General features: G+C 47.8%; 1 protein-coding gene across 2 annotated transcripts in view; it reads left to right on the top strand.

Moving 5' to 3' along the window:
* Positions 1–15674, top strand: part of Myom1 (myomesin 1) — a 114184-nt gene that overhangs the window by 67015 nt on the left and 31495 nt on the right. Inside the window, exons 17-22 of one of the 2 annotated variants that reach the window (XM_063231903.1) lie at positions 4–125; positions 1321–1611; positions 3458–3654; positions 8289–8415; positions 11129–11313; positions 13689–13803. In XM_063231903.1, the coding sequence (XP_063087973.1) occupies positions 4–125; positions 1321–1611; positions 3458–3654; positions 8289–8415; positions 11129–11313; positions 13689–13803 (1037 nt within the window). The remainder of the gene's footprint in view (positions 1–3; positions 126–1320; positions 1612–3457; positions 3655–8288; positions 8416–11128; positions 11314–13688; positions 13804–15674) is intronic. The other variant, XM_013146700.2, reaches the window with a different exon arrangement.

Genomic DNA, 15674 nt, shown 5'->3' with positions numbered 1-15674 from the left:
CAGGTTTACTTGCCATGGACTGGTGACGGGTCAGAGCTACATTTTCCGGGTCAGAGCAGTGAATGCGGCTGGGCTTAGCGATTATTCGCAGGACTCAGAAGCAATCGAAGTCAAAGCCGCGATCGGTAAGTTCCTGATGCACAGCCTGGCGAGGGGCAGGAGAATGTGTCTCATGAGGAAGGAAGAGGCCATGGCACGGTCTCCTATGGATTCTCCTGTTGCTCCATGATGCCATCCTTAAATGATCATTTTCTTTGGCTCTCAGTGACACGTAACCTTCCATAGCTGTCATTTTGCAGATTGTCATCACTTATCCAGATTCCATACACCTGTCACCCTTCCAACTTCCCCATTCCGAGTCTCCTCAGGCACTTGCCATCCCGTGAAACTCCACCCTAACTCTGTGCTCATCCGGGGACCATGGAGGGCCATCCCACCTCCGTGACATGGTACCGCACCATCACGCAGACCATCCGTAGCTATGAGCCGCTCATCTCCAGTGCAGCTTGGCTGGCTTCACTAACAGCACTTTAACGTGCTCCTCATGCAGCCCTCTAACATCCATGTAAGGTGCACACGCTTGCTCAAGCCTGTGTTTCATCTCTGCTTGCAAAGTAACACACAGAATAAAGGCAGTCGTAAAATAAGTGTGTGTGTGTGTGCACGACGTGCCTCCAAAACTGGGGGGAGGTAGGGAAGGAAGCCAGGCAGCTCAGGGCAGCAGAACTGAACTAGTGGAGGGTGGAGGCTGAGCTGGGTGTGTAGCTCAGGGCTGGGCAGAGCTCTTGGCTAGTGTGGGGGGCCCTGAGGTTGGGCCCCAGCACAAGACAGGAAGACGAGAGAGAGAGCAGGAGGAAGGGGAAGGGAAGGAAAGGAAGAAAGGAAGGAGGGGAGGGCGAGAGGGTGCAGTAATGAATGGGGTTCCGGTACATAAAATCAGCATCTTTGATGTTTTGTCTCTTGTGCTCTTCATGTTTCATTTTCCAATTCTGTTGAATAACAGCGCTTATTTCTTTCAAGAAAGTCAGGTTTGTTTTTTCTTGCGTGAACTAAAACCTCTCTGGGTTCTGCGGAGTGAGCTACTTCCTGTTCTGTCTGTGGCTTCTTTGTGCTCATTTCTCCTTTTTCCAGACCATGGAGAAGTTGCAGCATCTCCTGGTGTAAATTCTGGGAAGCATGTGTCTCCCGTTTCTTATAAAGCCCAGCGATCCCGTTAGACCAGGGCGCCTGGGCCCAGCGTGTACCTCGTTTCCCACCCATTGTCCCCAGAGCTCTGCACGCTGTGGCTCACGTGTCTCCGTTGTTGTCTGGCGATTGTAGGAGGCGCAGTGTCTCCGGATGTGTGGCCCGACCTGCCTGCTGCTCCCGGCGGACTAACAGCCTCCAGGGGGGCTGTGCATGGAGCCTCCCCGAAAAGCTGCCCGAAAGATGCTTTGCCCGATAGCAAACTTAGCAAACCTTCACCTCCCCGCGTGTCTCACGACCTGGGCCACACAGAAGCGAGTAAAGTAAGTGACACAGTTCAGGAGGGGCTCACCCCCGCGCCCCAGAAGGCGGCTCCCCAGGGGCAGAGTCAGTCTGAGCCCCTGAAAGAGAAGAAGGACCCAGTAGGTGAGAAGTGGGAAAGTCTGACTCTTCATCCATCTCCATCTCTGTCTCCATCCTTCATCGTGTCCCCCTCCATCAATGTCGGTCCTGAATTTTCCTGGGTTCGGCTCCCCTACTGGGTCAGTGTCTGTGTAACTGTGTGTGGGTTTGGCTATAACACGTCACTCCCTGGGCTGAACGATGCCTCAATGGTTCGAGGACTTGGGTTCAAGTCCCCAGACGACACCCAAGCCTGGCGCGGCTCAGAGATGCGAGGCAGGGAGGACACGTCAAGGGGCCCATGTATGGCTCCTCGAAATGCCATGCGATCAGTACGGCAGGACTGAGATCTCACCAAGGGGTGACACTGCATCAGGGTCACAGCCACTGACCTCCGTCATTCAGCCAGGTCTGAAGTGATTTTCACATTTCATTCAAATCACCATCTCATCACTATGAACACGAACTGGGTGTTAGAACTGCCCAGAGCTGTGTTCTGGGAGAGATAGCCCACACCTCCAGACGGGGTTCACTGAAGGTTGCTCTCAGTAACTAAGAACGCTGCGCAGGGCTCTGGTGGCTTACGCAGCCCAGACTGTGTTTCTCTTACCGTGTGAAACTGAAATGATGGGCTCCTGCTGACAAGGGTGCAAACGCCCAGGGCCCGTCCCTCCTCCGCCCCGTCCCCACTCTGTGACTGCTTCTCTGCACGTAGGCACCTGTCCCGTCAACTCCAGGTGACACTGGTGTTGGCTTGAGATCCACATTCATAAGCGCTGTGAAGGAGGAAAAGGGAGGGGCAGGCTTTTTTTGAACATAGAGAATGGAGAAGAAAGAAACAAATGCATTTTATTTAAAAAAAAATTGGGGGGCTGGGGATTTAACTCAGCGGCATAAGTGCCTGCCTTGCAAGCAGGCAGTCGTCGTGAGTTCGATCCCTGGTACCGATAAAAATGAAAAAGGCAAAAAAAAATTTAAAAAAAAATTTTTTTACTATCCTGAGTTTCTTTTGGAATAAGAATGAGATTGTCTCTTTATTTCCCAATCCAAATAAACATTCAGAAAATTCTTTTTGATATCATTGCATACAGATTTCTTTCCATCGCCCTATCTTTTCTTTTGAAAACTCTCATTTCGGGAGTTGAATGAAAATTTGATCAGCAAAGCCACATAAATGTAGGCCTTTTGAAATATCTTTCCAAGTTTCTTTCTAGCTTGGCACTAATGAATACAGTGCCAGGTGTATAGTATTTTGCACTACAGGAATGACATCCAGCACCAACTAAAACATACTGTGACTAAATGGTATAAACCAAGCGGAAGTCAGTGTGCTTTGGTTTTTAAATTCTCTTAAAGAGCTGAGCCCCAGAATAAGCTGTTTTTCCTGAGTATGGACAGAATGTGTATCAGTAAGAAGTTTTGTAAGCATAAGTGTGCTGGGGGGGGCACTAATGACCATTGCAAATTTGTGGAAATTCCAAATAAGTAAAGAGACACAAATTGATACACACATTCCATTCCCCTCAGGAAGCAACTGAAAAGAAAATAACACAGAAACAAAAATTATGGCTTGAGGAAATATTTCTTCTTATGGGGAAAAAGCAAACATTTCCCACGATATTGCTCCATTTTCCTGCAGCAGATTTTTGGTCTTTAATCTTTGCAATGATAATTACAAAGCACACACTGTGGCCACGTGTTCACTTTGTCCTCATGTGCCACGTGGAAGGCAGCATCACTGGCCACTGTCGTGCTCTGATCTCCTGCCGTGAGCGCTGGCGCCCTGCACCTGCCAGCAGCCCATCAGGCTATGTGTGTGGACTCACACAGCCACTTCTCCCTCACTCACCATCTGCTTGTATCACGACAGCCGCGCCGTCTCCACCCTATGACATCACTTGTCTTGAAAGCTTTCGTGACTCGATGGTTCTTGGATGGAAGCAGCCGGATAACAGCGGAGGGGCAGAAATCACTGGCTACTATGTGAATTACCGAGAGGTGACCGATGGGAAACCAGGGCCCTGGAGAGAAGCCAACATCAAGGCGGTCAGCGAGGAGGCCTACAAGGTGAGTGGGGCTGCCACGGGTAGATGGTCCTGCAGGTGAGTGTGTGGCTCTCTGTGTGTCCTAGATCTCACAAAACTCCTCCCCGAGAGGGTTCCAGGCAGGGCAGGACCTGGGAATGGTGTCTCCCTCAATGTAAAGCCACAGTCTTTTAATTTGACAGTTGGAATTCATGAACTATCATGCAAACTAGGAGAACATAAAACTGTAACCGTAAGACTCTTCCATGTTGGCTCGTTCTTCTTCTTCACCGTATAGTATTCCTGCATGTGACTGTATCTCAGTATACTTCTCATCCTATTATTGAGTGCTAAGTGGGCGTTTTTGTGCTTTTAGCCACCCGAAGAATATAGCTATGAGCACTTTTTTACGCAGCTACAGGCATAGGTATGCACCAGTCTCTCCAGGTTATTACCAAAATCAAATAACTGGGTCAGCGGGTCTGCTTATTTTTCTTGAGGTGTGATTTCCCATTGCTCTGTGTTCTGGCCAGCCCTTGGCATAGTCACATGTTCTTGGATTCGACAGTCTAGGTGTCAAGTGAGTTTGAGCATCTTTGCTCACACAGATTACCCACCTTGAGGTCCTCCTTTACAGTTCACCTGCTGAGAAGTTCTGCCCATTTACCTGGCTTCTAACTGTAAGATATGCTGAAAACAACACAACTGTCATTGGAAACTTTCCACCTGAACCAATTATGAACAAGAGGACAGTTGTGAAGTCAGTTTTAGCAGGGCAAAGTGTTTCCCACCTAGAATCCCCGCACTCGGGAGGCAGAGGCAGGAGGATCGCTGGGAGTTTGAGGCCAGCCCAAACTGCACATTGAGCTTGTCCCAGAAAATAAATAAATATCCTCCTAATACATGAACCTGAATATTTCTCTCCATTTATTTTCACCTTTAAAATCTCTCATGGAAGTTTTCTTATTCACTACAGAAGTTTGCACGTCATCTGTTATTTATTTATAAAAATACTATACATTTCGAGTATAGTAAATGGTATGATTTACCACAGTGTTCTGTTGTTGTTATAGGAAAATATAACTAATTTTATATATTGATTTTGTATGCATTTACCATATATTTATTTTTTTGCTAAATTTTCCTACAACTTTAATAAATTACTTACAAATTCTTTTGGGTTTCTCTCTCTACAGTCATATCATCTGCAAATAAAGACAGTTCATGTCTTCATTTCCAAATTTTATATCTTCTTACTTCATTTTCTCACCTTGTTTTTCACCTCAAACCTTTAGTACAATGAATGCTGGATTGAAATGGTAAAGTTGGTTATTCTAGACTTGATCGTTATCTTAAAGGAAAAACTCTCTCACATTTCACCTTTAGGTGTTATGTTGGCTATAGGTGTTTTGGGGACAGTAACACCTGTTAAAGGAAGTTTCCATCTATGCCCAGTTTATCAGGAGTGAATTTAAATTATTAAAAATTTTTCCTGAGTATATTAAATAATTATATGATTTTTCCTTTAATTTTAATGTGGTATATTCTAGCAATAGTCTAACATTAAAACAAACTTGCATTCCTGGTGTACACCCAATTTAGATGTTTCATAGGATAGATACATCCTGGAATACTGTTTGATACATACCTGGGTTTTGCAGCTGACCATCATCCAGGCTTTTGCTTCTATGTTTATAAGTGAGATTATTCTGAGGCTAGAATTAGTTTGATACTAACATCTGATGAGGATAACATAGGAAGGGAAAACTGCAGGATAATCTCACTTTTTGAGACACATTTGACATATCACAAAATTCTCTTGCTTAAAATGTTGCTCAGGCAAAGTGGCTCACGCCTCTAATCTCAGCACCGTAAGAGGCTGAGGCAGGAGGATGGCAAGCTCAAGCCCAGCCCGGGAAACTTGGAGAGACCTTGTCATTTAGAGAGATCTTTTCTCAAAAAAAAGGCGGGGAGGGGGGATGTAACTCAGTGTGAAGGTCCTGGTTTCAATTCCGAGTAACATACACACACACCCACACACACACAGGCACACAAGCACACAGAGTCACCATTTGTATTTGAAGTGATTTTATAAATGTATACAAAGTGACTATTCCTGACAGAACATTTTTGACTTAAAATCTTTATTTTGTTACTGATACAGATATACTGGTTTCTTTTGGTAGGTGTTTGCATGGAATGTAATGTTTCTAACTTTCAATCTTTCTATAAATTCAGTATTTTATATGTGTCTTTAAAATAGCATAGAGGGGCCAAGGATTTAGCTCAGTGGCATAATCACCTGTCTGGCAAGTGCAAGGTCATGAGTTTGATCCATAGTACCAAGAGAATATTGTTAATAATAATAATAATAATATAAAATAGCATAGAATTATGTTTCTTTTTCTGACCTGACAGTTTTTGTCATTTGGGAAAATTTAATTTTCTATGGATTTTTTTTTTTTGTCTTTTTAAAACAGGGTCTCACTATGCAGTTCAGGCTGGCCTTGAGCTCACTTTGTAGCTGAGGCTGGTATTGAATTTATCACACTCCTTCTGCCTCAGCTTCTCAAGTGCTGGGATTACAGGTGTGAGCTGCCACGCCTGGCTGAATTTTTTTTAAAATCACTTTATTTTGTGATACTGGAGATTGAATCCTAAATCTTAGTATTGACCTACACCCACATCTTTTAAAATTTTTGTATCTTAAGACAGGGTCTAAGTTCCCAGTTCAGCCTTGAACCTGCAATGTTCCAGTCTTGCGCCTGCCTGTACCGGGGATCACAGGCATACGCCACCACACTCAGCTGAATTTTGTACTTTATGTTTATTCTCCCTCTTCTATGTTTATTTTTTGTCCTTTCTTATTTCTGAAAAGTTTTTAAAAATCATTCTATTTACCCTTACAGTATCATAAAAGCTATAGATTCTGCGATTCTTGCTTTGTTTGGTTTCAGTGGCTGAGGAAACCTAGGAGCTAATGTCATCCGTCGGTTTTACCCTTGTCTCAGAACTGGAAAAGCCCTTGAATGATCCACTTGCCCTCTTTCCACTGCTATGGTTCATGTATGTGTCTCTTGGATTCTTTTTAATAAGCAGTGTCATGGTTATTGTTTTATAGCGACAATATTTGTTTAGATTTACCTATACACTAACCATTTTATTTGGCTTTAATTCTTCATCTTTAACCTTCTAGTTGAAATTAAATACTTTAGAGTTTCTGTTTGCCTTAAATATTTTAGAGTTTCTTTTAGTGAAGGTATTCTGAGAGCAAATGGTCTTCTTTTTTGTTTGTCTGAAAACATGACCTTTTCCTCATCCTCCAAAAAATACTTCTTCTGGGTAAAAAACAAGCAAACAAACCCAGAATGGTAGCTGTTTTCTCTTGGTGCTTCAAATACACAGCTCCATCACCTTGCGCTTCACGGCTGCCAGGGCTGCCAACTCAGTCTGCTTGCTCACAAGACCGAAATTCCTCTTTTTACCGTAGATAACTTTTAATATGTTCATATTACCTTTGATGTGCTCCAGTTAAGGTATTATCTGTCTAGGTGTCAGTTTAAAAAAAAAAAAAAACTGTGCCTTTAATTTGAGGAAGAAGAATTCCTCAATGTGTGTGGGTGAACTTTTCCAGGATAATTAGAAGATCTTTGCCCACAGCATGGTTACTCCCCAGCCTGTCTCCCCGCCTCTCAGACTCTCATCAGGTCTGTGTTTGATGTGTGGATCGCTTTCTCTTTCCCCATCCTTCTGCCTCTCTGCAGGGAGACTGTGTCATTCCGTCAGCTGTCGGTTTACAGCTTCTGTCTTCTCTTGTGTACGATGGCTCTGGTACATGCACCCCTTCTTTCCTTTTCTTGCTGCAGTTCCCTTTTCTCCGGGGTCCTATTTTGCATGTCCTATAGTTTACTGCTGCCACTAACTTTTTCACAGTAATGTATCCCATCATTTCTATTTCACAGACATTTCCATTCATTATTTTATCATGTGTATTTACCCTCACAGTCAAGCTCCTTCTGAGGAATAGAGGAAATGTAGATAACGAGCAACGTTGTAAGAACTGTAATATTTTAATGCTAGCTTAGCATGCATTTTTCCTGTGTGTGCAAACTCGATGCAAAGCGAGTTACCGTGAACCATGTGACTCAGAGGGACCCATGGCTGTCCTGTCACAGCATCCATGCATCAGGATCTGGGCACAGCCACAGGCCCTCTGCCCCCCTCTCACGAGGATGTGGTCTGGTGTCAGTGGGGCCGCTCCCTCATGCCAAGTGGAGCTCTTCTGAGCATCTTGAGCTTGTCAGCAAAGCTCAGTTCCTTGCCTCTGGAGGGCGAAGGCTGCTGCCTTTCCCCATGCGAGTGGCATGGTCGTGTGAGACACGATCTTGTCTCTCCAAGGCCTGAGGCCACGACTGTCTCCAGGAAGGGCCCAAGTTGCATTTCAAGAGTTCTTACCTGAGTAGTCAGGTTCATCCAGGATAGTCTCCTTGGCAATGAACCCCAAACCACCCAACTGAGAGCTTAATCTATCACATCCGTGTGGAGTGGCTGGGTCACAGCTGCTGTTCCAGTGCCATTCCCGCATGCAGGGAAGCCGTTATGGAAGCTCTGTCCCGCAGGAGGCAAAGCCATGACGTTAGTGGCTGGAAGCACACCTGTAACATTCCCCGCCTGCAGATCAGCAACCTGAAGGAAAACGTGGTGTACCAATTCCAAGTGGCTGCTATGAACCTCGCCGGCCTGGGGGCGCCATCGGCCGTGAGCCAGAGTTTCAAGTGCGAGGAGTGGACCATCGCCGTGCCCGGTGAGTGGGGGCGGCCGCCTGCTGGGCTGGGGGCTCCCACAGCACCACCCTTGCAGCTGGAATGAAGCCCTTCCTGGCTCCACTTAGAGAAAGGAATTCTCTCGGTCCTTTACTGCACACCTAGAATGTTCTTGTGATAGCTCTAAAGGACAGCGATAGGAAGCTACGAATTAAGCCCTTGCAGTCGTGTTCCAAATAAATTCCAGAGTTCGAGATCCGACCCTGCCAGGGCTGGGGCTGGCAGAAACACCTGGTTGGAGAGCTCATTGAGCTTTGGAAAGGAGTCTACTCTTTGCTTTTGCTTCTTAAGGGCCATCAAAGGGCATCCAGTTCACATCCCATGGCGGAATTTCTCCCCATGTCCTGCATTCCTGGGCGCATTCTCCCCTTGCTGTGGGGCCTCTCATCTGTCCACCCCAAACCACCTCCTCCAAACCAGCCCTGGGGCTTCCCCTCCTCCTCCCAGCTCTTGGTTATGTTACACAGAGGGATGAGGCACAGCCGCCTGAGTCCTGAAGCCTGGCTTCTCTCCACTGGCATATTCTCTCTCTCTCTCTCTCTCTCTCTCTCTCTCTCTCTCTCTCTCTCTCTCTCTGCACTTCTGTCTCTCTGACATTCCCAGCTCCCTCTAACCTCCCTCTGCCTCTGCTTCCCGTCCCCCTCCATGTTTCCTAAACCCTGCTCTGCAAGAAAAATCTCCGCACCTTTGGAGTTCCTCCTGGAAGATGGTTGGGTGGGCAGGAAATAAAATGGGAAGTAGGCAGAAAGCTTTTCTAGGCTTCACGTTGTTACAGAGCTATAAAACAAATGTAAAAGTTGAGTGTGAACAAATTTACTAAGCTGCTTCAGATTCAAACTAGCAGTGCTCCCATGACTGCTGGATGACTTCTCTCCCAGTGGACCAGACTTTACAGACTCAAGTAGCCTGAGCATCCTGAGTGACACAGGTGCAGCTGTCCACCAGGGTTTGACAGTGGCAGGTGTGGCCCTGCCGTTGGCACCTTAGCTCCTGGGGAACACAGTCCTGCCTGGTGCCACCCTGTCCTCTGGGAGAAGCCCTGGGCCCATGAGGAGCCGCATGTTGCTTGCACCCAGGGAGCACCTATCTGGGCCACCTGTGTGCTGAGTGTGACTGACAACATCCTAGGACAAACACAGAGGCCGAGGGCACAGGGAGACTGGCACCCCCCTCCTGCCTGGGCACCCCTGGGAAAGGCCTTGCCACCGCCTGCACACAGGTGGCTTTGTGCTCACACGCTTGGCATTTCCGGGTAAAGGGAGCTGTGAGAGACCAGGTGAGGAAACTGAGCAGGCTGTGGAAAGGATCTCAACAGAGAGCGATATGTCCAGTTTACAGAAAGTGGCAGTGAGTGTAATGGAGCAGAGTCCTCCCGAGAGCTGGCGCCTCTGACCCAGCCTGGCCTCCCACCCTGCGCTGCATGGAGCTCACACAAGACCGAGCAGCCGGTGCACGCTCCTTTCCTTGAACTCAGAGGAAGCCAAGCTTCAGGTTAAATGGTGCCCTGCAGGGCACAAAGGGGCACGGCTAGCACTGGAAACAAGGGAGACGCTGGAGCACGGCAGGACCCAGTCCTTCCTGCGGGCCAAGGGGCAGTGCTGTCTGCGTGGGGCTCTGTGTGACGCAAGATTATGCTCATGAAATCCCTCGGCCGGGCAGAACACACCACACCGGTGTAGTCCTAGGGCATTTCCTGTTCAGATTAAATGCATTTCCATGTAAGACATCAGAAGACAAAGGTGATGCATATTTGAAACCAAGCCAAAGTAAATGACCTAATCAACACTGAACTTTGGATTGCAAAAGGCCAGATCACAGAGTGATTCAGTCTGTTAGGAGTTGCTTTCAGGCCACCTCGAGTCACCCCAGGTGGCTTTGATTGGTTGGGTAGAAATCAGGTGCAGAAGAGGGAGAAGAAGGAAGAGGACAAGGCGAGGTGGAGGAGGAAGAAAGGAAAGAAGAAAATGAGCATATCACCTGAGGAGCAGCTGACAGTCACGCGGTCACACAGAGCGGATGACAGTCACACAGGCATCCCAACACGCCCGAGAATGCAGAGCAGGCGGGGGTGCGGTTTTGCCCCCTTTGGAGGGAAAGCTGCTCACCTGCTGAGAGCTTTCTATTGGTTTCTTAAGGACAAATGGGATCACGGAGTGGAAAGTGTGGTGTTATTTCACGGAGATCCAGGGCCCATGGACCCTTGGGCTGTGGCGTTTACTGTGATGAAAAGTGTTTGCAAGCCATACGCTGTCACTCTTACCTTTTACCATTCCTGGGATGTGTGGCGTGGAGGGCGGCACCCTGTCTCCCCAGAAAGAGCTGCTGCCGTCTGTTCTCAGACGCAGGTCCAAGGGAGTTGCTTTCTTCCACGGTTTGAGATGGAGGGGAGGTTTTAAGTTGTCATGCAGCAAAAATGGGAAGCAGAGTCGGAGGCTGCCTGTGTTGGTAAGAGGTCGCCATGCAGGTCCAGGCCCAGCCTGGGAAGCTGCAAGCCGGCCCGGTGGGTGCCTGGCACACCCGTCCCCACCTGCCCCTGAGACAGGACTTGGGAAGCTGAGGCAACATGGTGGTGGGGACACACAGACACCCCTTTTCATGGAACACTGGAGGGAAAGCCCGCTGGGACCTTCCTGTGGCCCTGGCTTCCCTTTCCACTCACTGCCCTCTCCTGCTGCCTCCTGCTGTCCTGCCCAGGTCCACCGCACAGTCTCAGGTACAGCGAGGTCAGGAAGAACTCCCTGGTTCTGCAGTGGAAGCCCCCTCTCTACTCGGGGCGGACTCCAGTCACTGGCTACTTTCTGGACCTGAAGGAGGCCAGTGCTAAAGAGGACCAGTGGCGAGGACTCAATGAGACCGCCATTGAACACACGTACCTGAAGGTAGGTCTCAGTGTGCTTTCTGGTTCTATCTAAAAGGGAAACTGATACTGGTTTTAGAACTGGCAAGACAGGCCAGGTATGGTGGCTGCACACCTTTAATCCTGGTGCTCTAGAGGCTGAGGCAGGAAGATTTCTGAAAATTCAAGGCCAGCCTGGGTTACATAGTGAGTTCAAGGCCTGCCTGACTACAGAGCAGGTGCCACCCTGCTCTGTATCTCAAAACAAACACCTGACAAGATAGAAACAGTGCCTGTGCTTTGGCCTGTTCCACTCCCTGGGCTCCTGGTGGGATCCATCCCAGGCAGCAGCGTCTGGGCTGGGGTTTTTCCTGATGCTGCAGCAGCAGTGATGTTTAACCTGAGCTCCCTGCCTGGCTCTGAAAAACACTGGCCGGGTCCTCCTCCCTCTCCTTTCCCTCCTCCCATCAGCTTCCCCTTCCAGCTCAGATGTCACTGCCTCTTCCCCCCCCCCAAAGCCACCTTCTCCTCCACCTCCAATGCTTTCAGGGTGGCTTTTGCTCAGGGGTGCTGAGCATATGATGGTCACACAGTCCACTGTCACTGTGGGCACCTGGGAGTGTCCTTGACCCACCTGCTTTCCCTGAGCTCTCGGGGATTCCTGTCCTGGGCCCCGTTAGGTGGTGACCTCCGCCTCGCCCTCGCCAAGGCTGTCTCTGGTGTGCAGAGCCAGGCGCTAGCTCAGGCAGGACTGCAGTTGCTGACTCTGACTGGTGTCACGCACATATCCCTGCTGTTGGGGAGCACCTGAAGACCACAAATCCCCTGCAGAACCTCGGAAACGCTCCGGGAATGTGACCACTGGCCAGTCACTCAGCAGTCATCATCGCTTTACTGCAGTGGAACCCTAGTTCATGCTGCCTCGCTTTCTTTCCATTGGTCATCACAGCCCAGTGGCCAGGGTGGCCAGAAGGGAGTAGATGGAAGGGGTGAGGGACCAGAGGGAGAGGCGAGCAAATGCTGAGTCACAGAGAAAGGAGCACAAGGTCAGAAGAGAGACACAGGCACACCGCGTATTGCTGGTGCTGCTCAGGTCCTGGTCCCGGGCCCTGCTGACACCTGTGTAGCTGAGCCGGTCACACAGCCACGCGACCCCAGGACATGGCACCCCTCATCCTCCTTTCCTGCTCCCTTCACCTCTGGGCAGGGGTAGGCGTGCCCTGCACCTGGCCACCTGTATGTGCACTTTTATCACAGCAAGGAAATGTGGCTCCTCCTCTTAGCACCCCGAAGCTTCCCAACTTTATTTCTTAACACAGAACTTTAAATATTTCAAATTCCGTGCCCGTGCCTGTGCCTAAGTGCCAGTTTATTTACAGACTGATGTTCATCTCTAAAATCCCTAATTCAGTGAAAACTACAGCTACCTAGTGAGATTTTGTCATCATCAATACTATACAAATACGAATAAATGGATTAAAAACTTAACCGTTTAAGGTACAACTTGTTTAAATGCAAAGTCGCAAACACTTTGCTTAGTTGAACAAGTGTTTGACTTAAATCCAACTTGTGGTATCGATTTTCATCATAGAGTCAGGGAAAAATTATACTTTGTGTAATAAATTCCTTCTTAAAATAGTTATTACAAATCACACATTTTAAAATTAAAAGATAGTTTTTGATAAAATATGAACATATGTTAGTACTTGAAATAACAGTAATGGGACAGTGAGGAACCCAAACAAAGTCATAAAATGCTATGAAGTGGGACTAACAAACAGCAAATAGATTGTAAATGCAGCACTGAATCTAAAGAAAGCCACAAAAAATTGTGACATACGTCCTCAGCAAAAATATTCTTAATTTGTAAAAACTCGAAGGTTCAGAATTTCAGTAGACTATGACTATTTACAAATTACTTAAACTCACAATGAGGTTAACTGATGTTTGATAAGAAATATTAACATGAAATTTATAGGAAGAATTTCTGTTGTTACTCTAGTGCTTTGAACATGAATTTCAGCAAATGTAATGTCTGCGACCCAGGCTTTTAGTTCTCTCTTGCTAAGAATTTTGTGTGAAATTCTTGGATCATCTCAAAGGGGTCAGGGCTGCTTGGGGGGCGGGCAGCCTGTGTGCTGTTGCGAACACTTTGCATTTTGTCCAAAGAGGAGGCACCTGGCTCCTCTACAGTGTGTGTGCATGGTCTCTGACTCTGACATCAGAGGCCGCCCCGCAGTCTTAGAAAAGCAGCATGTCTGAGCTGGAAGAGGTCTAGGAATGCCTTGCCTAGGTCCGCAGGGAAGGCAGCCTGAAGCCTTTCCCTCAGTGCCGTGTACTCCACTGTTACAACATAGGATGAGCGCCTCTGCAGAAGTGACCTAAGACACCTATTGCTTCTGTACTTGCTTCTTCCAGGTGCAAGGCCTCCAGGAGGGCGTCAGCTACGTGTTCCGGGTCCGAGCCATCAACCAGGCAGGCGTCGGGAAGCCATCTGATCTCGCTGGCCCTGTAGTGGCAGAAACCCGACCAGGTGGGCATTTACCTCTTTCCAGAGATTCAGCTCAGGATGGGGATGCAGCTCAGGGGTGCAGTGCTTGCCTGCTACGCATGAGGCCCTGGGTTCAGCCCTCCGTGGATACACACACATACACCCACATGCAGGATGCATCTCCTCCAGGTAAGATGCTGAAAGCACAGTTACCCTATCTTTCTATGCTTTTCCTGGTTGTCAAAGTCACCAGTTCATGCCCACTAAGTCACTGATAAGTGTGACCTTAGCACATGACAAGCGATTACCGCTTTACAGGCCCCTGGAACAGGGATGTGCCAGGTGTGAGGTGATCAGGGCTACTCTTGCTCAAACCTAAAAGCAGGGAAATTCTGGGTCAAACTGTGCTTCCTAAGCCATTTCTGCCAAGCATACACCCCTGGGAAGTTGTTCCTATTATGTCCTGGCTGTCACACCCCTTGAGATCTTCTAATCACAGAGGAGGCTGGAGTAACCCAATTCGCAGGCACCGTGTTTAAAGAAATGCAGGACATCTCTGCCTGTAACTGTGAAGCTAAGCAGGGGTAGCAAACCTTCTTTGAAGGGAAGATAGCAAAGGCTCCTGAATTTAGAGCAGCATGTCCAGTTCACAACTACTCAGCTTAGCCATGGCATGAATGAGACCACAGATGACAGATAAATGGCAGGCACAACTGTGTTCCAGTTCACCTTCATCATGTGTGTTAGGTGCACATACCACATGCTGTGTTTTATATGCACTGTAAAGTTTGATTTCTACCTAAGTTTACCAAGTCTTGAAATATTCATCTTCTTTTGATTTTTTTTTCAACTGCTTAGAAATGTAAAAACCAGCCTTAGTTTGTGAGCCAGACCAAAAAAGGCAATAGAACAGACCCCACCCACGGGCTATAGTTCCCCGACCCCGGGTTAAGCTAACAGGGGTGCTGCCTGAATGGACCACAGAGCTGAGAGCAGAGAACACAGCCTCGCCTTCATCAGGGAACAAAGCTGAGAGTGTGCACTGCCTGCAGAGCTGCAGAGCCTTACAGAATAATAGCTCTCTTCACTCACTCTAGAGGATTTAAAGTTATATATCTCAGTTCATTACAGTTACGTGAGAGACAGCACTGGAAACAGAGCAGAGTCAAAACGTTAACCAGAGATTTCTCGGTTCATAGTCATTCTAGTCCAAGGCCGTCCCTACCATCAGAACTGAAATAAACAGAGCAGATCCATAATGCAATTATTTTCTTGATGAGAAAAGAAAGTGAACATCTGGAAACTCTATTTTTACTACCTTTCATTTGAAAAATCTAAGCTCAAGTCCTCCCTTTGGGGCACTCTCTCCCCTTTTCCTATCCTTTTCATAATTGTCTTCAGCTTTTCTTCAACTAGTTTTAGACAAAAGTGACCCTTACATGAGTGTGGCGGGGGTTGGAGGCAGATTTGTAACCTTCGTAAAATCCCAGGAGGAATTGAAAAATCGCTAGGAACAGATACACCAGATCAAAGGCTCCTATAGGAGTCAGGCCCTTTCACTGCCAGCTGTGTGGGTATTGAGGCATGTGCAGGGACCCAGGTACGTATCCACCCTCATAAAAACACACCACTGTGGGGTGACCCCTTACACTAGTCACAGGCAAACCAGAGCACCCCAGGGCCACTAGCATCCAGTGGATTGACCAAAGACAGCTCAGGTCAGCTTCTTGTTTTCTCACCGTAGTCCTAGGATGGCCAATGGCCAGGCATGACACTAACCAAGCCAGCCCTTGGGAAATCATGCCACCAGAGAAAGTCTCCTCGCAACCACCTGGATTAAAGTTTAGTTTCACAGATGGGACTTGAGCTCCCAAAGTTATTTTGGGGCTGTCCCCTTCCTGGAGTAACAGCTA

The sequence above is a fragment of the Cavia porcellus genome, unplaced genomic scaffold (genome assembly GCF_034190915.1).
Source record: "Cavia porcellus strain 051 isolate PalLab524CR breed Dunkin Hartley unplaced genomic scaffold, mCavPor4.1 scaffold_20, whole genome shotgun sequence".
In the NCBI taxonomy this organism is placed as follows: domain Eukaryota; kingdom Metazoa; phylum Chordata; class Mammalia; order Rodentia; family Caviidae; genus Cavia; species Cavia porcellus.
This window is presented reverse-complemented; position numbering and strand designations above follow the sequence as displayed.